This window comes from Phoxinus phoxinus (assembly GCF_949152265.1).
Source record: "Phoxinus phoxinus genome assembly, chromosome: 14".
NCBI lineage: Eukaryota > Metazoa > Chordata > Actinopteri > Cypriniformes > Leuciscidae > Phoxinus > Phoxinus phoxinus.
In genome coordinates this window covers 14,974,187-14,997,929 of record NC_136889.1, presented here as the reverse complement: position 1 = coordinate 14,997,929, position 23,743 = coordinate 14,974,187, and the positions used below count along the sequence as shown (strand labels likewise).

General features: G+C 38.1%; 2 protein-coding genes across 3 annotated transcripts in view; one reads left to right on the top strand and one right to left on the bottom strand.

Moving 5' to 3' along the window:
* vrk2 (VRK serine/threonine kinase 2) lies at window positions 1–22,613 on the top strand. Of its 2 annotated transcripts, none has more exons than XM_079634196.1 (14): window positions 1–126; window positions 300–479; window positions 762–817; window positions 898–967; window positions 1,551–1,638; window positions 2,323–2,431; window positions 3,274–3,366; window positions 5,083–5,215; window positions 15,555–15,675; window positions 16,021–16,079; window positions 18,371–18,528; window positions 20,944–21,087; window positions 21,673–21,831; window positions 22,060–22,613. In XM_079634196.1, exons 2-14 carry the CDS (start codon window positions 353–355, stop codon window positions 22,432–22,434), a joined length of 1,692 nt encoding a protein of 563 aa, XP_079490322.1. In that variant the 5' UTR covers window positions 1–126; window positions 300–352; the 3' UTR covers window positions 22,435–22,613. The 2 variants fall into 2 exon arrangements, with proteins under 2 accessions (XP_079490322.1, XP_079490323.1); XM_079634197.1 differs by having other exon boundaries at window positions 63–149.
* Window positions 21,947–23,743, bottom strand: part of fancl (FA complementation group L) — a 21,549-nt gene continuing 19,752 nt past the window's right edge. The window contains exons 12-14 of the mRNA XM_079634198.1: window positions 22,843–22,959; window positions 22,641–22,712; window positions 21,947–22,497 (exon numbers count right to left, since the gene is read on the bottom strand). Coding sequence (XP_079490324.1) covers window positions 22,462–22,497; window positions 22,641–22,712; window positions 22,843–22,959 — 225 coding nt within the window. The 3' untranslated portion in view covers window positions 21,947–22,461. The remainder of the gene's footprint in view (window positions 22,498–22,640; window positions 22,713–22,842; window positions 22,960–23,743) is intronic.

Below are 23,743 nucleotides of genomic sequence, written 5' to 3'. Positions count from 1 at the left end.
ACACACATCTGTTTTTGATTGGTTGGTAAAGATTTGGAACCGATGTCAGGGGAGTGTCAATCACTTTCAGGAAGTTGCAGTCTGTCGCGGTGAAAACAGCCTGCACTGACTGGAAGAACTGAAACTGTGATTATCAGCATTCTTCCTCTGTATAACATTATACTTCTTATTGATTGTTGACATGCTTTTATAAGAAGGCGTTATTGTTATTACTAGTTTGTTTGTGAAACAGTGGTTAAATAAGGAACCATTAAATTACCAGGAATGACTTGACAGGAACTTTACTTTGCTCTCTTCAGTCATAGGATTAACGTTATTCGTTCTGAAACTTTCTACATGACAATTTAACATCATGGCTCCAAAGAAATACATACCACCCCGTCCACTTCCAGACGGATGCATTTTAACAGATTCAGAAAAGAATAATTGGCGCATCGGCAAAATCATTGGAAAGGGTGGTTTTGGACTGATCTACTTGGGTAATGACTTTATATTCTCTGTTAAAGGTGAAACGCCATCATCCTTTCAGTTTCATCTTAGACATGGTGGCACAAGAGTTTAAACACCTGAATATGTATATTGCTAGTGCACCTTGAATTTTACAATGGTGTAAAATTAATATTTAAAGGTGTGCTTTGTTTTTTTGTTCAATATAAGTTTACAGTAGTTTTTTTTTTAATGTTTAAAATAATGGACACACAACTTGATTCACATGAAATGATGAAAGTTTCACTTTTTTTTGTTTTGTTTACATTTTACAGCCTCTCAAGATGTGAATGTCCCTGTTCGAGATGACACTGATTTTGTGATCAAAGTGGTAAGAAATATATTGAAACAGTTTGATGAGATATCACCCAATACATGGGCTAAGTGTCTACAATTTCTATACATTTTCAGGAATATCATGACAATGGACCTTTATTCTCAGAATTAAAATTTTACCAACGAGCAGCAAAGCAAGAAACTAGTAAGATTATTTATCTTTTCTTCCCCCCCACACACCTAAATTCTCTCCATATTATGTAATGTAATTAGGCCTATATTGTTATGCAAGACATTTTAAGGAAAAAAATAAATAAATCTGTAAACTGATTTTATTATTGCCAAAGGATGTAGAGAAACATGTGCATGTTTGGAGTAGTGTTGAATGAAAATACTGAAGACCCCTCATCTTCATCTGAGAGTTCTCAAACATGAAGTGCATGTCACTGATGAAGTGGCTATAGATGTAAATTAGTCTGGCTAGGCGAATTAATAAACCAAAGCAAACATGCACCTCTGTGGTCGTTAGTGCAATCCCAGCTTGTTTGAGCTCTAATTCAGAGAGAGTGACCAAATTGCTGATAATGATGCTGGTTTCTCCAAAGGGCCCCTGACCACCTGTCAGTCTGGTGCACAGCCAGTCGAGACAGATTTCCCTTCCAGCTAGGCTGGAGGAAGTGCTTCTTTATCAGTGTTTGAGAGATGCGTATACATGTAACTTTATATGTTTATAAATCATGTGCAAATGTATAAAATGGCTAAAACATTTTTAAACTCTAATATCACAGTGAACAAATGGAAGAAGTCTAAACACCAGCAGTTTTTGGGGATCCCAACTTATTGGGGGTCTGGACTGGCTGAAAATAATGGAACAAGGTATGGAACTTCAGTTTGACTAGGGTGGACCGTATATGACCACCTTGATATGACTAATGCATTTTTTTGTATTGCTGGAAATATATACTTTATATATTTAATTAATAATTAAAATAAATACTTCACATATTTACAATACTTCATCTCATGTGATTCACTTCTCATTCTATTTGGATCTCGATGGACACAAAATAAAATGACAAATGGATTATACTGTAAGTCTGGGATCAATACAAAAGCAGTTTCAAAACAGTAAAATAAGTATAAAACGGATAGTTCTGAATCTGATTGGGGAGTCACATCTGAATTTGTGAAATAGCCAATATATATGTACATAAACTCTGTATTGTTGCTCAGCAACTATAAACAGTGAAACTGCGCTTTGTTTCCTTGTCTTGACATGTGTGGGACACATTCTGTTTTCCGCACTCTCATAAATAATATAAAACGGTCCTGCCTGTTGATGAATTAGAACAGCAAAATCATTACCTGTAGACAAATGTAAATGACTAAATGTAAATATTTACACAGTCACATAGTATTCTCTCATATCGCCCAGCCCAGAATTTGACATTAACGTCAAAAACATTCATTTCAATTCATTCATTCACTTTTTTGTTTCTATATTCTTTTGTTTCAATTGTATATTTAAGTCCATTTAAATGTTGTTGTCTGGTTGTATAGGTACAGGTTTATGGTGATGGATCGGCTGGGCACAGACCTGCAAAAGATGTTAATGGAGAATGGTGGACAGCTGAGGAAGCCCGCCGTGCTACAGTTGGGTGTCCTCATGGTGAGATGCTGCTGAACTTCATTCCGTATTTAGTTAGAGCTGCTTGGCAGTGCTATTTTAGTAATATTTATGTACTATTATAGTAATCATTAATATTTAGAATTTGCTTTCATTTTTATATTTTAGTTATTGTGTGCTTGTCTTTTTGTTTGAAAATATATTTCTATATAGCTTAAATACATTTTTGAAAGTTTTTTGAAAGAAAGAAAGTTTTTCATTCAATATTTGTATTTTATTTTATTTCAGCTTTATTTCAATTAACAAAAGGGATAACTACATTGCTACAATTTATAAACCTACTATAATCGTGACCATTGAATATGCGACCTCAGTTAGGGTTTGATTGAACATGGTAAATGTTAGCCTGGTTGACACCAGACCCTTCTCAGTTGTAACTGAGAGTGGGTCTGGGGAAGGTTCATTCACAGCCCATTTCCAAAGGGGCGTAACCAACTGACGTTGCTCAAATGCCTCTGGGTGCAATTGGATAGACCTAAAATCAATCAGAGCGATCGTCGTTGTGTAAAGCCTGCCTCAACGTTTGTGATTGGTGCCTCGATTTGGAAAAATTGGAAATGGGCTTGAATGGGCTCTTGGCCAGACGGACTTGCAGAGCAAATCTCAAATTTGCCGGAAGTTCGTCAGGGTTTTCCCAGGCTAGGTAAGTGTGACAAGGCACCATTATTTACAGTATTACATAACATGGTGGATTTTTGAGTAAGCTTTTGTTGCATTTTCTGGGAGTCCGGCTGCCTTGCATCCAGCTCATCTGCCTGTAGGTCATTATGAGGTTACTAAATTATTCATGTTAACCTTCCCCTCTGTCACTTTGCCCTTAACAGCTGGATGTGCTGGAATATATTCATGACAATGAGTATGTCCATGCTGACATTAAGGCTGCCAATCTCTTATTGGGACACAGAGATCCAAGCAAGGTGAGTTTGTATGCACATTACCACAATCAATAAGGGACATCTTAAATCATTGGTTATCTTTTTGGGTTACACTTTACCTGTGAAACTCGAAACATTTGAATATAGTGCAAAAGTTCATTTATTTAGGTAATTCAACTTAAACCGTGAAACTAATATATTATATAGACTTATTACATGGAAAGTGAGACATTTCAAGCCTTTATTTGTTATAATTTTGATGATTATGGCTTACAGCTATGTAAAACTTAAACAATTTTCTAATTTTGAATTTGGGGTTTTCATAAGATGCAAGCCATGATCATCAAAATTATAACAAATAAAGGCTTGAAATATCTCACTTTGCATGTAATGAGTCTATATAATAAGTTTAAATTTAAGTTGAATTACTGAAAGAAATGAACTTTTGCACGATATTCTAATTTTTCGAGTTTCACCTGTATATTAGGTGTCTTTGCACTGATTTTTTAATGTAAGTACATAGTAGTTAATGTACTTACTGTGTTCATGATGTGTAGCAAAACACTTTTGCTGCTATTAAGGTGGGATATGGGTAAGGTTAGGGACAGGTTTGGTGGTATGGATAGGTTTAAAGGTGGGTTAAGGGGTAAAGGAAGGGTCAACAATGTAATTATAGATGTAATTACAGAAAATAATTTCAGCTGTAATTACTTGTAGGTGTTTTTTAAAATACAAGTACAATGAATAAAATAAAAACGTATGTACTAGGGCTGTCAAATTTTCAAAAATGCTTTCAATCACTTACTTAGCGTGAAATTAAGCATACATTATTTATCTTTTTTAAAGCGTTTACTTTGTCACCATTTGCTTTATCCAGCAAAGTAAACTATTAGATTAAAGGGTGAATCTCACAAAACTGTATTTTCTGCAAGCTTCAAGGTAAATATAGGTGTCTTTCTAAAAAAGGACACTTGGAGAATTCAACATGACACCAAATAACCACATGATATAAGGAGTCCATATAATTCATACATTTTTTCACACCAAAGCACCCATGAAAAAAAGCCATTACAGAACAAAACTTTCCAGAATTCAGTGGACATGTGTACAGTGCAACATCAAATAGCTTGTTTAAAATTTTTTAGAGCTTGTTTAGTTTTAGATGTACGTAAAGTTGCAATACTGAACAGGACCACATGGAGATGCCAAAAATAAAAAACAACCTAAACCAACTGCCTTGACCTGACTGCATGATATGCCTATTTCAGTACATGGATATATTCTGAATTATTAAACGCAGAAACAAACGCATGACAGATAAAAACATCCTGAATGTGTGTGGAACGTGATGTAAATTACATTAATGGCGCAATTTCACGTTCTTCAGTCATTTATCTGCATTATATAGCCCTAGTATGTACACAATATGTGCATTGTATCCAATGATTGTTAGTACATAGTAGTTAAAGACACCTAATAATATAAAGTGGGACCTCATTTTGTGTACTCAAACGTCGTGGCACATACTTGTATAAGAATGTTTGTATTATTTTCATTGATCGTCTAAGACGGCCAGCCAGCATTGATGACATTTGGAACTTAAGTATAATGGAGTATAATCAATTAAAGTCTCAGTCTGCTGTCATAAATTGACCCCATTTCCTTGTGCTTTGCACTAAAATACCATATACAGTAGGAGAGATTCAGTTTGAAAGAAAATGTCTTTTGGATGATTTACGCTGACTTTATCTTTTGCAGGTGTACTTGGCTGACTATGGACTGTCATACAGATACTGTCCTAATGGAGAGCATAAAGAGTACAAAGAGAACCCCAAGAAAGGACACAATGGCACCATTGAGTATACAAGCATTGACGCTCACAAAGGAGTAGGTAATGTGAAATCTGCCATTTATTTTATCTTTTTAAACCACGCTGAGGTATCACCGAGATATAACATATTCCATTATGCATTAATGTCCTGTGTTTCCCAGTTAAAAGTCAACATAAATTTCCATTTGCATCCCATTTTACTTTCATAATTTGAAGTATTTGCAAGTGAAACTGAATATTCAGTGAGAAGAAAAAGTAGGGAATTGAAAAAGGTAAAAGAAGTGTGGTATCGGAGTTTTAATTGAAGGATACAAAGACAACCCTTTATTTTTCTTTGGAATAACATGAATCAATGTATTAGCCGCAATTAGACCAGGAACACGAATTAAGGAAGTAAATAGGGATAGTTTTCATTTCATGTTAACGTTAAAGGAAGAGGTTCACCCAAAACTATGAATGCACTATCCAGATTACTCACCTTATAATGGGGTCTGTTTATGTGGCTGGGACTTGTCTGTATCATGTCCTTAACTTTGGGTCACACTATTGGAAACGCATTAACTCGTAAATTGTGTACAGTCCTTTTTATTGGATATTGATTGTTCTATCCATGCTTACTTGGGCAGACTTAATTCAAGAAATCCATAATTAGTCAAAGTCATAACCTGCATCTTGTATGCATTTACTATTAATTAAAGCTTTGATGTTTTGTTAAACTGGGACTCAAAGCCAATATCTCTGCCTGTGTTGGCCATAGGATATTACAGGAGTTCAATACTGAATACACGGTGGCAAAGCTTGCTAATAGCCACACTGTAAAAAAAATTGCTGCGATTATTTAGCACAACTTAAAATCCAACATTGTTTCAACTTTAAAAAGAATGTGTTCAAGCTTGACTTAAAATATTAAGTTTAGTTAACTTAAAGGGGTCATGACATGAGAAACCAAATTTGCCTTGATCTTTTGGTATATAAGAGGTCTTTGTACCATTAAAACGTCCTGCAAGTTTCATAGGTTAAGGCGTCCTCCCCATTATAAACGAATCATTTATTTAATCAAGCTCTAAATACAGCTCGTTCTGGATCCATGGTAAGAAGTGACGTCACGGTACGAAGTGACGTACCAGCGTTTGCATATGACCGCCTCCGGCAAAAGACAACTACGCTTAAAGCGCAAGACAACTACGCTCATTTCGTATCGTTGTCGCGCCCGCGCGCTGCGCGCCTCACAAGTGTTCAGTCGGCGGACAGCGAGTGGGTCTGTGTACAGGGAAATTACCTTTATATACTGTCTATGGAAATTACGAAGCCACGCAGATGTGCTGTTCCTGGCTGTGGACAAACAACATCTGTGAATACGCTGCGAAAGATCCAGACGTCAGGGAAAAATGGATGCACTTTATTTTTTGCGGACGTCCCAGTCACGGCAGTGTTAATTTAAGCGTTTTTTCTATACATTTAAGGATGACTGTTTTGAGAACAAATCCCAAAATGATGCTGGCTTTGCCAGAAAACTGTTGCTCAAAGATAAGTCCGTGCCGACTATTCTGGGCTCAACAACGACGACGCAAACTGTAAGTAATGTATTTAAAACTTTAAACTACTTTTTAAATACGCTGAATCCGCAAATGTTCTGGCTGGGGGCGTTAATAATTGATGCATAGGCACTGACGTTAGCCAATCATAACAGTGGGCGTTAACACTGTAGGCCGTGGGCCGGACCCCGAAATTGTGAATTTCACAGATCCCTGCCAAGGAACTAAGTGATTTGTTTACAGATGGCATGTAAAAATTCTTATAAGTAGTGTAATCATTGTTTCCAACGTTGATGTGTGCACATTTTATGAAGATATCGATTTAAACTCTTACATTTTTAAACGGGCAAATTTGTAGAACTACTAAATCGTAGCGCCAGAAAACGTAAACAAATCACCCGTCTCCTTGACAACCTGTCACGTCTCCCTGACAACCAACATATTTGATACAGTAACTTTGCTCTCTTTATAACGAAATCCTGCGATTTAAATAGTCTTTATACTTTTTGTCTACACGAGCTATACTATACATTGTGCACTTACCGTCAGAAGACCTCTAAGGTTATTGATCACCCGTAACATACATAGAAATTTACATAGACCGCATAACAACAAAGCGGGACGCAATTGACAGCCGGTGTGCGACAATATGAAGTGCTGTATACATGTTGCTTCTAGGGCAAAAAGCCCAATAACCTTATTTTCTCAAACAAGTTGGGCATCATTTGTTCAGTGTGCCCAGAAATGGGTTAACCTCAACACTGCTGAGAGTTTAATAGCTGAAAAAGCCATAGCAACATTCAATTTAACAGAAACCTGGAGAGCCCAAGATGTGCCAGTTAATGTGGGCTTCCATAGGGAATGCTACATGCTCTTCACCAATAAAGATCACATTTAAACAGCATGTAGGAGGAGAGAAATGGCAACCAAAGATACTGACGGTATGTATCAAATCCATAAATTCTGCAAATTTTCTATTAAAATAATTGTGTATTGATCGTGTAACTTTGGCTAAGTATGTGTGTATTGTAGTTAGTTTAAGAAAGTATGTTAAATAAACCTCACACTACCAGTGAATCTTAACTACACAAAGTGATTTTTTATTCATGTATATTTTTGAACACTTTATCTTAAAAATTGTATTGAAAAGCTGGAGATTTAACAAGGGCAAAAAGCATATTCAATATAAGATTACAGTGAATAGTGTAAGGTTGACAATGAATTGAACACAAAAGTCATTTTTTTAAAGGAATGTTTTATTTGAAACAAAGACATTACATGGTATTCTTACAAATCTAAACAGTGAGATTACTAGATTAAAAGTAACCACCTTTGATAAACACATTCTTTGTCATATTTGTCTACCTGACAATTCATCCTATTCATACTGGAATATATACCAAAATATTTTCTATTCCTCTGTTCTACAGGAGAAGTTTGCAAAGCCTGCCAGACATACCTCCCCCAATGCAGCATGGATGGAGGATCGAGGGGGAATTCTATGCAGTTCATTGGATGACATTTCCACCAGCACCAAAAAGTGTCTTGGAGCTTGTGCATTGCCAGTGCAAAGCATTACAATGTGTGGGGGGGAACTGCACATGTAGAAAGCACCAGCTACCATGCACAGACATGTGTCTATTGGTGCTTTTCCACTGCATGGTACGGCTCGGTTCAGCTCGGAACGGTTCGGCTCGCTTCACTTTTCCACTGCGTGGTACGACTCGACTTGGTACGGCACGGTTCGGTTCGCTTTAGCTCGGTTGCTTTTCCACTGCAGTTAGTACCGCTTCAAAGTGGGTGGGACTGATCGTTAATAGTTGCCGCCTCTACTGGCTCGGTAGTCACTTTTTTAAAAATTTTTAAGTTTGTAGGTCCGGTGGTAGCCGTGTGCGGCTAAGAGCTGTGCTACTTCTTGGAACACTTTTTCATTCCGTGTTGCCCCATCCAGCACTCCTCGGCAACCAACGAGAGGAATGTCTGCACCTCGTCCACTGACCACGATTCAGCCATTTCTTGTTTGATTTTTTTTTTACCTCTTTTGTCAAGTAAATACTCTAAAAACAGGTGCTACCGCGTTGGCTGTTGTCTGGCTATTTACATCTAGCGGGTTTAGTGTCTCGTGACGCAAATACAATGACGCTGATGTGACGATTCTGTCTGACCAATCAGTGATCTGCAGTGTTTTCACGTCACATTTAGTATCGGTACGGTACGCTTGGAACCTCAACAGAGGTGGTACCATTTAAAGCGAGCCGAAGCGAGCCGTACCGTACCGTACCGTACCATGCAGTGGAAATGCGCCATAAGTGAGCCGTACCAAACCGTACCATGCAGTGGAAAAGTGCCAAAGCGTGCCGTGCCGTACCGTACCATGCAGTGGAAAAGCGCCATATGTAGGAACTGCACCAACGCTGTCTAAGGATGAAACACACAACATTGTGAGCGTGCAGCCATGGCCTGAGTACATCTTTAAATAACATGACACTAATAAAAGTTAATCTGGTTCAAGTTCGTTTTTGTCTGGTGTTGTAAATTCACTAAATAGCCCTAGTTAGCCGTTGATAATCTAACTCAGGGGTTTTCAAAGTGTGTGGCGGGCCTCCAAACAGTTTCAGGGGAGGATCAATGGAAGTGAAACTATTACATTACTTGCATTAGTTATCAAAAGGAGATCACACAGAATAGCCCACATGTGTGAGAGTTCAGATACAGTAGTTTTTGGGAACTGTTTTCCCCTCATCAGGCTGAAACTAATAAATGCCTTAGGACAGACCTTTGTTTATAACTGTTTGGTGCAGTAAGAAGTTATGTTCAGCAATATTAGGCTATTTTGGCTCAAATGTTGAGTGCCTATGGGATAAAAAAATATATATAATTATATCCCAAAGGCATCCAGGAATTGAGCGAAACTTACCAAGTAAACTAAAAATGTGGTGGGGGGCACGTCGTTTCCCACGCTTTGTTTGAAGGCACGCAGTCTCAGACTTTGAAAACCCCTTATCTAATGTTTGCCTTACTATAACATTAGCCAACTATACAAAATAAATCCAACGTGGACGTTGCCTCATGGAGATACCGTTAATACGTTGCCTACTTCACCCAAGTGAGGTGTTCCAAGAGCGTCTGCCTTCTGCCCTACAGATGTCAGCTTCACCGTCAGGAGAGGAAACGCATGCAAAATATACAAAATACAATGTGGGATTAGACAGGAATCAGGAGATAACGTAAGCTAACTATATAACCGTGTGTGTTTTAGACATCTCCCTGCTCCACCATAGCTGATTCAAACGGTCAACTCATTATGAACTATGGAAGCTGTTTAAATCTGTGTTGGAGCAGGGAGATGTCTAAAACAGGCAGGACAACGTGTAACTTAACTTACTCCTGGAGATGTTTGGGAAATACTCTCGCAGTACATAAGCTTCACTTCAAATAAGATAAATTCATATAACTGTTAGCTAGTTACACGGAAGGGGCTGAACGATGGAAAAAAACTTTAAAACTTTCTTCTTCTGGACGAAAAAAAAAAAACTTCAGCGTCATAGTCAACATTTTAAGACAAATGCAAATAAGCCCTTGATAAACTCTTTACAACACACAGTTAAATAAATAATTAGCTTGCGGTATCCACAGAAAAAAAAGCTGATCCTAACATACAAAGTTACTTCAGGTGCTAACACTAGCCAACTTGCCGTACACTACATTTAAAACGACAAATAGCTTAGCATTACCCACGTGTGTAGCATTCGGCGAACATATGCCAAGACCAATGCATTCAGACTTTTTACAATGTTTCGGATAATGCTAGTGCTAATCAGTTACCTACCTTTCCACGATGTGTGGTGCAGCCATACACTGTAGCCAAAAAACGGAGGACTCGCCACTGACCGGCCGCCGCGCCCGCGAGTTCAGTTCACATCCGGGTCTTCGGGCACCGGTTCAAATAATGACGTGATTGGTCAACTCAAGTTGACAAGGTAACAACACGAGCTTTGATTGGTTCTTACTCCGGCTAACATTTTGTGGTTAGCTAGCGAGATTATATCTACGTTATATTTTTAATGTGCAACAATTGACGTTGGAAACAAGCAGTAATGTGCTCAACAACAATTTATAAAGCCAGTTATAAAAAATTAACCAGTTCCCTGGAGGAGATCTATCAAATCGAAAACTAAAGGAGAAAAACAGACTTGGCCCACTGCCTACTGAACTCTTAAAGGGGAAACACCCCCAAAACAGACTGTTTGAATCAGAGGATGAGAAACAGGGTGGGAAAAGGTCATAAATCACTAAATTTTAAAAGTTTTTGTAAAAAAAAAACTATAGTAATACTATAATTGCACCTAAGGGAACATAATCATAAAATAAAATAACCCATGTCATGACCCCTTTAAGTTTAGTTTGGTTAAGTTGGATATTTAAGTTATCTCAACAAATTTTAACTAATCGCAGCCACATTTTTTACAGTGCATGTTTCTGTTGCTGTTAATTTTGAAAGCACATGGAGAAAAGACAAGATGCCCAGTCAGCAGAAAAATAATTTTTAAAGTTTATTTTTGTAAGTTTATTGTTTATTTATTAATTAAATATGTTTGACAAAATAATATTTTTAAATGTATACATTTATTTAATTGTATGCTATTAGAGTTTGAGTTTGGGCTATGTGATTAATCGAAATAGTTTCGACTTTTATTTTGGCTTCCAACGATTATGAAAAATAAAATACGATCATCGAGATATAAGTCTGATTAAGAGATCATAAAGTGATTATTGTGCCTCATTCTGTTCCTTTCAGTAAAATAATGTAACTTGATTTTCGTAAAATGGGACATGCTTGATATTAGAAAGAGTTACTAAAAGCACGAAAGAGAACTCCCGCTTTTCCTCAGGTGGCTTTCAGTGCGAATGTTTTGGATCTGAATGGAAAACAAAGTGAACTTAGAGCTTTGGGTGTGCACCTAAACAGTCAGATACATGCAAAATAATGTCAAAATCACAGGCTTGGCGAGTATTCACGTAAATCCAGTTTATTATGTCTTAAGTGAATGTAAACAGTTGGGAAAAATAAAACGTTTATCAGTATATTGGATCCGTGCATTAGGTCTTAAAGTGACAGCGACCTAATATACTATATCAGCTGCTGTCTGTGTCATTAATGTTAGAACAAAAGACAAAGAGAAAAATCACTAACTGTTCTAAACTGAATGACATTTGTAGCTTTAATAATTTTATTTTATTTTGTATACTGTCTTTAGCCTATAGTTTGTAATTTGCTTTTGTTTTTAATGTATTACTGACTGTTTACTTATTTTCAATAATTTTGAGGACCTTTTTTTTTTAACTTACATTAGGTAGTATTCTGCTGTTGTATCGAAATTGGTATTGAGAATAAATATCACTATTGTTAAATAAATTACTCGTATAAGGTTTTGGTCAAATGGGCCACTCATGATCGTGTTCAATAATCGTGATTACAATATTGACAAAAACAATCATGAATATAATTTTTTTGTGCCATAATTGAGGTGGGTTTGAGTAACTGTTTTTTATTTATATTAATTTTTTTGGAAATAACATGTTTTTTAAAATAATATCATGCCTATTTTTCTTACATTATATAAATAGGACTGCATACATCAAAAATATAAAGCTGCATTTATCTTTTTTTAATGACTTTTAAGGGGATTCTCATATTTGGGGGTCCATGGCATAAAAAAGTTTGAAAACTCCTGGCATGACAAACCAGAGGTTTTTACTGTATGTGGATTGAAACCTTCTCCCCCCATATTTTTCTTTAACAGTATGGTGTTTTCATATCATTAGGATGGTTTTATATGTGGGGGATGAATATGTGGGAATGCATGTGTGTATTCCTATTTAGATATAAAAGGGGGAAAAGAGCATGAATCTCTGTAGCTCATAATGTGGACCCAGTAAAACACATTGTCTGATACATCAGAAAGTAAATCATGCTCAGGTTCAGACCAAGGTCTGGCTGCTTTTAGACCATGTTCTTACCTGAAACAATTTGTTAACGTTTCATGTACAGGATTCTACATATGGTCCTGATTCCGTCTTTCTGCTCTGTAAATGTATGGCCAGTTGTACTTTGTAAATCACACTGCATATGGCAAGTGATATAACACTTGAGTTTATAAAAACACCTAACCATACGCACCAACTTGGGAGTTCAATGTCCCGATCCACTCCCAAAGCTAAACTCAAAGCAGCGAGGCCGTAAATTTGACAAACCTTGTTTGCGCCTCTATTAAACAATCCGCAGCCGAGCCGACATCACCGCACTAGACGTCTTGACGGAGGACACTGACAGCTGTTGTGTAGGTCATTACCACTGACTGCCCTGTAGATGAATGCAGATTGCAGAGTGTTTCTTTTCTTTTGGCCCCTGGCACCCCGTGTAGATGTTGATTTGTAACCATGGTGAGGAGTGCAGAGACGGGCACTTCGTGTCCCACTGAAGCCTTTGCTAAAGGCCTAATTATCACCTGTAGGGTTGAATTGAGCTGGCTGAAATTCAGGAGGAGAGGTTCAAGAGTTTGACATGGCGCTTTGGATAATCACAATAACAATAGGCCATAATTATGAACAACAGCTTCTATCTGATGGAAGGTGTTGTGCTCAGCCTAGAATGCATCGTTCTTGTGGATCGGCCTTTTTATAAGTGAATCGGTGTCAGGACTAGGCCAGACAGCCCACCCCTTCGGCTCCATATTACAGAGTCGTACTAAATGTTTACAGAGATGGTCTTATTTTGTGCACTTTGGTCCTTAATCATAGTACCCTTTTTACATGGCACTTAAGAGGCATTTTTCCAAGGTCATCTGTGAGGGATGTTAAAATCTTTTCTATTAAATTGTGTGTTTGCTAAATTAGTTTGGTCAAGGTTGAAGAAAAATAAAGAAAACCTATATACGTGGCCTAATGGTGCTGCTGGCTAGCGGGCTGGGAGGCTGACTCGGTAATAGGCATGGCAGGATCAATGATGGTCATGGATTTAGGCAGAGATTTTCCCTTTTGATGAATGTAGTCAATAGGTAATTTCTCAGGAGATGGACTGCAGTTACAGTATTGAGTTAATACACTCTCTAGGCACGAACAAATGATGTGCCTTAATTTACCCTTATTGATGAAGTTGGAGCTTTTCATGAAGGGACAGGCTTAACAGGAGGTTAACTCCCGTATACGAGTGAAACTGACAAACCATCCCATTCAGATTTAAATTTAGGCAAACGTAATTCATTGAGGGTCCTTAGTTTAAAGTCAACTCGTAATTGGTTTAATAACTGGGATCCAAAACGAATATTTCATAACTAAATGCGGCTGTTGTCTGTCTGGTTGGCATTAGACTAATCAGTTGGTTGAAGTGAGGCCGTTTCACACTCAGTGCTCATAAGCAGATGTGGTGTTGTGAACACTAGACTGGGATAGATTCCCATTGAGCTTATGCAAGTGTAAAAGTAACTCTCTTGGGCTTATTTGAAGACTAAAACCCCTTGTACTTATTCCAAAAGTATGAATCTCTTCTGCTTCCAAGGTTAAGAACAGTTGCATATACAATTATTATTATTATTTTAACATCTTTTATTGTTTTGTCCTCATGGGCTGCACGCAAAACAAACATGCACTGCGATCAGTGTAGTGTGACTTTTGTGAGCTGCTTCATTTTAGTGAATGAAAAACATACAGCGTGCCAAGTGTAGCCTGATTCATGCAACCAGTGACTCTTATGAGCTGTTCTTTTTAGTGAATCAAAAAGATACAGAATGCATTGTGTATCCCAATTCCCGAAATGAAGCATGATTTCTGAAACGAATGACTCTGTGTAGTGTAGTGTAGTGTAGTGTAGTGTAGTGTAGTGTAGTGTAGTGTAGTGTAGTGTAGTGTAGTGTAGTGTAGTGTAGCCCGCTATCCTTTTGAAAGCTTCAATTTCCATTGTTGGTGCTTTGAGTTGGTTCTTGTAATGAATAGTTCAAGAAGATGAGTTACTGATTTGAATCAATCTGAAACACTGCCCAGTATAATGTACCGAATTAGATATGTAAGAATATGTACAAAAAAAATTACATTAGAACTGCAATTTTCAATATTGGAATCAAATATAATCAAATAAAAATTTTAATCAAATAAAGAGCTTGTGAAACAGAATCAAACTGATTTGGGAAATTGTATCGATTCCTAGCCCAGGGTAGAGGTAGAGTCTTTATTGGGATATTAAACAAATGTAAGAATAATAAAAGACTAAGTGGCCTTATAAGAAGTTTTTAGTATGCAAAAGACATTTACACTAGATGGCAGTTGTGTAATGTGTTACGGCCGAGGTGGAGATGGAGGCGGTCTAAGTAGCACATACAAACACTCTCAGGCTCTTCTCTTAAGGCCAGCAGAGACCCCACGGAATCCAGAAACATGTGGAAACTATTTGGGCCCAGACATTTATTTCTTTGTTTTACTGCTTGGCTCTCCATCGGAGAGAGTGTCGGGCTGGGCCACAGGCTGTCTGGATCATGTCAGAGGCCGTCAGGATCAGGTTCCTGGACGAGTCGCCAGACCAGACGAAGGAGGAGGGAGTGTGAGAGAGATGAGAGGAGCGCTGGTGGGAGGAAACTGACCTACTCTTTCAACTCTCAGCCCCTCTAAGAAAAGTCCCGTTAGCCTGTGAGGCAGGCCAGGGCACCAGCTGAGAAAACAAAATACTCCTCTCCATCACCCCCCCTCCTTCTTCGCCTTTTTTATAGGGGCATATTTCAGCAGCCAATGGACGGGTCATTCAATCAAAGAGTTTTAACTCTCTTCTCAACCAACACTTAACTTCTTTTCCTTATCTTCGCTTTCTCCAACAGCCGCATCCAGACGAGGAGACTTGGAGGTGTTGGGCTACTGCTTGCTTCACTGGCAGTGTGGAACTCTTCCCTGGCTCTCATTTCTTAGGAACCCAGCTGAGGTCCAGGAGGCCAAGGCCAAGTACGTTCCCCTTTTCACCATAGGTCTAATTTTGTACAGTGGCTGCTGATCAGAGGCTTTCTGTGCTTATTCAGCCTGAATTATTCACTCAACTGCTTTATTAAAAGCCTTAAAACTAAAAAGGTGTATAAGGCCACATATTTTCTTTCTTGTCTGGAAATTTAAGCAGAGGAGTACACAGCTTTAAAAGGATCTGCGGATCATTAGAAGAGAGAACGACAAGTTCTTCACAGTGAAATGTTATGTTGTGTGATTCCATGAGTCGAAAGCAAAGAGGTGTTTTCAGATGCAGTTTTACAACAGGACCTCTGTTTAACCTTTTCCTTTATCATCTCTTGACCACAGGCTGATGTCCAACCTGCCAGATTCTGTCCTAAACATGTCCATGTCCGGCTCCAGCACGGGTAGGTGCACGTGAGTGTGCAGACCATTTGCTTTGATCAACAAGGTATGGGGCAGGGACTTAGATTCCTCGCCATCCCCACAAGCACAATCTCATTGCCTCTCCTTCATCAACGGATTCTAGTGTCCCTGCAGTATCTTTCCCCCCTCCACAGGGAGCGAGGGCACGTGCGTCTTCTGAAAGGGGGCTTTGTGATCTATGATTATGATGAGGCCTTATTCTCCCAACCTTGAGAGGCTGGCTACAGCTGGACCAGAAAGATAAGACCTCTAACATGCATCAAGGCTGCGCATGTGGTATACATTCAGCTAGGCTGCCACAAAGAGAACACGCACTGGCGTAGCAATGCATCCAGCATATTTATTACAGTGAAGAATGGAAGGTGCCCATATTAGACACACATTTGTGTTCTCGTATGAACGGAGAGGCCCCTCTACATTGTGCTCCTGCCACTGTCCATTTGTTAGGAAGATGTGGTTTTTGTTTCCTTAGGAATGAAAATGAAGTCTGCAGGCGCAGGTTGTCACTTGGCCGGACATTTTCGAGTGTGTTCAGTAAGCATCTAGGTCAACAGCAGGATGCATCAACATAAAACATGCAGACCAGCTCAGTTGCAGTTTATCTGCAAATTATGCAAATACTCAACCACGGTCAACCTCCACAGTAGCCCTCACTTGTGTAGTTTACATAAAAGGACACATTTGGGATGCTCTACATCAAGGATATTCAATTAAAGTTCCAAGAGGTCCGGTCTCTAGATTTCCTTCCCACCAGACAATATTTGTTTGGAATGGTTATAAATTTCCATCTGGGCGGCAGAAGTACTTTGTAAAACATAAAAAAAGTAATCAAAGATTAGTATATTGGGACCTCAGAGCCAAAACAGTGGTTTCTGAGAATTTTTCACAGAAAAACATTCATCAGTTGAGCCCAATTGGAAATGATTATTAAAAGGTAAGATCAGATTTATTTTCAGGCTTTCATTTTATTTTCAAGTAAATTTCCAGATTAATTTTTTTTTTTTTACATTTAGATACCCATGTATGGCAGAAGGTCATGTGGCAGGAAAGATACTGTATGGGGGTTCAGGGTTTTCCTCTTGAAGTCTGTACAATTTTTATATTTTGCTTAAAATAAGTGTCTACTAAAAACAAACAAACAATGTACACATAATAATCAAAACGCCCTGTCATCACTAGCAGAAAACAAAATGAACTAGTAATTTAAAAGTCTTTCCTTGCCATCTACAAATTATTTTCCCAATTACAGTATAACATTCTTTATTATGAAATGCCCTTAATATTCTGATTAATAAGGATAAATGTAGATGGAAAAAAAAACATCTTGTCAAAAAATGGTTTATTTGAATGGTCGGAGTCAAATATGTATGACCGATAAAAATAATAGTTTTTCCTGCATTCACATTTTCTGCAGTGTTTTAGGAAAAGAATGAATCTATTTTGCTGTTCACTGTTTTTGCTACTGTGTTGTTAAACTAAACAAGTCATCCTCTTAATGTGGCGAATTAGAGTCTTTAGCAGGGAGGGAAGCAATGAGCACGGAACGGATAGGAATTGAATGAAGCGCGTTTGGTTCTTGATACAAATATAATATATATAGTGCTGAAAGACCCTTACAATAAATGACCCTGAGTGCTTGCGGTGTGTACCGCTGTTGTTTTGACGCGCTGCTCACTTTAAACTGTAGAAACGGTCAAATGGTGCTACCGTTGTAATTATGTCTCATGGAACAGACAGTGAGGACCTCAACTCTACATGATGAGGGGTTTCGAAAACAGTTTCCTGCTTAACATCTGATTTTCAGAATTGTTTCTGTGTATCAAAGGGATAGTTCACCCAAGAATGGACATTGTCATCATTTCTTCACCCTTATGTCGTTCCAAACTTGTACTGTACATGCTTCTTTCTTCTGTGGAATACAAAAGAGGATATTTTGAAGAATGTTTCAGCTGGTTTTGTCCATAATTTGTAAGTCAAAAACATTAAGATGGTGCGGAATTAATTCATACAAATGGTATAGTCCAAGTCAATCGTCATGACGTTTGGTCACGTGACGTGCGAGAATCGTGTGTTCGTGTTGCATTGAAAGAATTACACAGTATACCAATTGAGTCGTATGGATTAATTTCATGATACTTGAAAGTTTTGGACCCCATTAACTTTCATTGTTTGAACAATGACAACTGAAATGTTCTTCAGAATTTCAGTTTTTAGGTGAACTATCCTTTTAAGTTTAGCATATTCAGATTTCTTTCTTTCTGACCCCTTGCAGAAATAGCCAGGTTCCTGTCCAGCGTGAAAAACCTTAGCTACAATGAAAAGCCAGACTACCAGGCCTTCAGAATGATTCTGTCAGCGGCCGGGCCGCTGGGCCCATTGGACCTCTCCAGGCCAAGAGCGTTAGAGATGGCCAGGCCAACCACACAAAGGGTGAGTGTGAGATGCTTTGGCACAGCAGCCCGGTAGTCTTAATAGAGACCATATGAGCTGGGGCTGGAGCATTCAGAGCAGCCTGTGGGCTGCGGCAGATTTATCTGTCTGGGAGAGAGAAGGAGATGCTCAGGTTTGGGAACCCTCTTCTGACCCTTTCCCAGCTACACTGACTCCCACTCCTGCTCAGAGCCGTCTGACTGGCCTATTGGCGGCGTTGGAGTTGGACCGAAGTGATGTGGACGAGAAAAAAAGAAGAGATTTACACAGTGGTGACAGACTCCGAGTTACCGAAGGTTCTTTGCCTGGGGCCACAGCTCAATGCAGTGTCAAAACCATACAAGAGAGCTATTTAATTAAAGCGCTCTTATTTATTGCAATCACATGGACACTTATATTTTAACGTCTATATGCACATTCAGAATCAAACTGTGTAAAATACACCACACTGAATTCCTGCACTCTATTACACTGGCGAGAGACAAGAAGGGCACTTTTCCTCTTTAAATGGAATGAGCTGGTGAATCTTGACCGTGGTGTCGTAGGTTAACCTTTGGTGACCTTGCCAAAAGGCTTATTGGCTCTCAAGAGGTCTGGAGTGGAGAGACCTTAATTCCTCTGGAATCACTTCACAGTTGATCACTGCCAACTTGAACCGCTGAACTTTACGAACACCCGAGCAACCCAATTTGGGGCTGTTGAATACACACATTTTACAGAGGCCAAAAGATCGGCAGTTAGAATTGCCTCTCATTTTTATGTGGAGCTGTCCAGCAATTTGATCTGTGGTTCAATAGAGAAGGCTCAATGTGATTTGGAGAAGGGTTGGTAAATACCCTCAGTGCTTAGGGTGTCAGTTACTCTCCTTGTGTCCCTGATATTGAAACCACTCTGCATACAGTGGACCCCTGCAGAAAACAGTTCTACAGTTTTAGATTGACCGTAGCATTTTCAAGTGTTTTACAAATAAAGCATGAATCATACAAATGGCGATTTAAATAATGTAAGATATGTGCACATTAATGAACTAAAAAATTCTGTGAAATTTTGCCTGCAATAAAATGTCATAGTCAATTGTTGTCCATAGCTAATAGTGTAGAAATGTTTGAAGCACAGCGCAGACAGAATTTACTTTCAAACCAAGCGTCTTTCCTTTGATCAATGGCAAATTGCCTTTTTACCAACTTGAACCCGATTTCCAGATCACCTGCATTCCTATTGAAATCATTGGATTTTGCCCATGCAAATTTGCCGAACAACGACAAATGTGAACGCACCTTTACTTGTGTACTAGTAATAATGGCAAATAGTGACATTGTGGGAAATTAAGTGTTGTTCCACCCTGGTTGATAAAATGAAAGCTAACAAAGCTATAGTGAAATATATAAATGTAATAGGATATATATATTTTTTCAAGGCCAATAAAACCTTCACAATTGAAGACTTTTAATATCTTGTTTTATCTTTTGTTAAACCATCATCAAGTTTTTTGTTTATCTCTTTTATTATAGAAATAATTTTAACCTGAAATGAAAAATTCTCCAATTCAAGTTTCAGTGTTGCGCAACATCTCGTCATTCATTGTTTTTTTTCCCCCTGATTATTTATTTGTTTCCGACTTGAAAATGTGACTTCCTGACTCGGATGTAAGAGCTTCCCTGATGCACTTGACTAGTGTTTAACTAAGAATCTGTTTTCTTGAGATGGATTAGGTCATGGTTCTGTTGAGGAAGACTTGGGCAATGTGTGTTGATGTTGCTAAAACCAGATTGGGGCTGCCAGTTCAAAGCGTAGAGGAATTGATCGTTCCTTCAGTGAGCACATTGGTGTTCCTTTTTGATGCGCAGGAAATGGCTGCTCTATAAATGTATTTGAATGTTTTACATGTATGGAGAGTTCTTACAAAGCAGTGTGCAGAGTCTTTTTCCTCTGACCTTGACCACCCTACCTTTAGCACACATGGAAAGCATCAGTGTCAACAGCAAGGGCATTAAGATTTGAATCCCCTTTTCTTTGTAGTTGGATTTTTCTCCGTGGTTCTGTTCATCTCCTTCTAGTCGATGTAGACTTCAGTTCCTTTGAATAAAAGCTAAAACAACACCATCAATGTCCCCCTCGTGTCTCAGCTCTCCTGAAACCACGTCAGGCAGCGTGAGGCCAGCAGCTCCTCGTGTCACTCCAACACTCCTGGAGTTTATTTTGCCTACAGCTGACCTCGCTGGTGATCTGTGGCCAAATTTAGTTTGGACAGTTGCCACCTTAGGGAGAGCAGTAGATGTCATTAATCAGGGCAGGTCCTCTCCTCTCAGGATCCAGGTCAGGGAGGGAGCATTATTGCTCTTTCACTCTCTCGTGAATGCTCAGAGACGAAAGCAAGTAAATTCCTGTCATCTAATTTAACTTAACCTCCCACAGGCTGCAAGCCAACCCAAGACTACTGACAAAAAAACAGCCAGATCAAAGCCTGTGGTGTCAGTAGAGGAAGATGATGAGGAAGAGTTGGGTGGATCTACAGCAAACAAAGTCAGGAGCAAGACCAAACGAGAGACACACAAGCAGGTATAATTTGAAAAACAACAATGGCATGTTGATTCTTGTTGGCTAGATGATGTGGGGTGCATTTTTTTAAAAGGTTAATTTAGTTTTACTGGAAAATATATTATTTTACTACAAATTTTATAATATTTTACTTTCAAATATTATTTCTGACAAAAAAAAAAAAAAAAAAAAAAAAAAAAATTTACTGACTAAGCTAAATCACATTAATAAAAAAACCCAAAATATCAAACCACAAAAATAAAATTGGAAGATTTTTGTATTTATATATTGTTAGTAGATTGTGTGAAAATGACTGCATTTTTTGTATAATATTTTTAAAAAACCAGCATACTTCTTTCATTATTCTTTGATGAATAGAAAGTTCAAAAGAACAACATTTATTTGAAATAACAACATTTTGTAACATTATAAATGTCATTACTGTCACTTTTACTTTTGAACGACTTGCCATATATTAGAAAGAGGGTCTCTCACAAAGGTATTATCTTATTTGGAAGTCCTTGGTATATAGTAGGCTATATAGTGTTATCATACAGTGGTTTAATACACTCTCATTGAAATTATTTATTGGTGTCATCTTTACAGAGACCAGACAAAGGTGACATGGCTGCTAAAAGAAGTGCTAGGCAAAGGTCTATGCCTAATGAAAGTGATGAGGACCTCAGTGATGAAGATGAGCCCGTCCCTCCACGAGTTCATCCTAGAACAAGAGCAGGAGCACGACACAGACAGGAACACGAACAAGTAAAACCAACAGCCAAAGCACAGGCCAAATGACAAATAGACCATAGTCAATCATTCTCTTATTCGAATTGATCAAAGTTTAAAAGCATCAAAAATTCATAGGAAATACTAAAATGCTTTGCAATATTTATTGTTTGATTACAAACTTGTATTAACAGATCTAATATCAGCCCTCTCCCTTTATAGTTCTTATAATGTGAAAAGATCAAATTTGCTCCAACAACACAGGAAAAGAGGAATGCGGATGTTTACAAGGGAAAGACCTGCTTGACCATGAGGGGGAAACAAAACCGTCACTATAAGAACCAGCAAAAACATACCCGAAAACTAAATGACGACTATGCAGTACCCAGTAATGAAGTCGACTACAGGAGGAACTACACCAAGAAACCAAGCCAATGGGAGGACACTGATGATGATGGAGACCACTGGGGAAGTGATGTCGATGGATTGGAAGATGAATGGACTCGGTACCATCACAGAGATGGCTTTGGAAAGTCAAAAAAAGGGCACATTAAAAGAATGTTGATCTTCCTTCTTGTTACGATATTGACTGTTGTTGGTTGTTGGTATTATCCTTACTGGAGCCGTAACGCCATATGACCACTACTCTGAATGAACAGACTGTTGTTAAGCATTTCCTGTGACCATTTTCACAGTGATGGGCTGAAAGAATAAATATAAATGGATTTATAAATCAGCATTGTTTTGCACTGTTTTGAAATGTAATAATATTTTAATTGAAATTGAATTGTGGATTTAAATAAAGTAATTTTCTTTGCTATTTGTGTGATAGAGTTGAATATTACCTTGCTGCAGTAAGGACATTCTCCAAACACAATATTGAAGCTTTGGCGACTGGTGGGCAGACCTCTCAGCCACTGTGAAGACAAATAAATCAATAAAAGATTTAAATGCTTACCATACAAACACTAACAAATTGCACATTTTTAGGAAATTGTTCTGTTTGAAATACTGTTAAACTGGTTTGCTAGATCTTAAAGCACTTACCTCATAAAGACACACTTGATGGAAAGGCTGGCCACAGCGCGGGTCATTGCAGACCTGATCTGGAATATCCGACTCGAGTCGATAAGAGTAGCAGATGCCACATTCAACACTGAAACTCTTGAGTACACAACCACAAAATTAGATGAGCTTTCACATGTAGTACAACTCAAGCTGTCAGTAAAGTAAAAAAAAAGAAGAAGTCTTAGTTCTCCCAGCAATGACATTTTTTTTTGCCATCATTTACTCACATTTGAGTTATTTTAAACCTGAAGGACTTTTTATTTTGCCTTGGAGCACAAAAGGAGAAATTTCTAGGCTACAAATCTACTGGTTATTCTTATATGCAATTGTAATGAATGGGGATAGATGCTTTCCCCTCTAGTAAGCAGTGTTTGTTAGCTACATTTACTGTAAATATACCGGTAGGTACGTAATTTAAGTAAAGCAGAAATAAATAAGAAGCATTACCGTAGATTGAAAAATTAAATCCATCCCTTGTCAACTCATTGATACTGTGAGTGTGAGTGGTTCACATTGGAGTCATTAAGCTGATCTTGTTCATTTGTGATTGAAACACTTAAGATTGAATCAGTTTTCATGAATTGGATCAACCACATCAATGAAAATATCTGACACAAAAAAATGAATCAGCACTACTTTTCTCATAAATGTGCCAAATTTCAGTAAATAATGAAGCTACTGACTTCAGAAAACATATTGCACGAACCCCTTTTTTTATTATTTAATTAATACAATTGTTGTCCATTCCAGCACTCTGACCGGCACTGTACATTTATCAAAATGTCTCCAGCTGCGCTCCACTGAAGTAACTCAGAAAGTCATACAGGTTTGGAATCACATGAAAGGTGAGTAAACAATGACAGATTTTTTTCAGTTGATG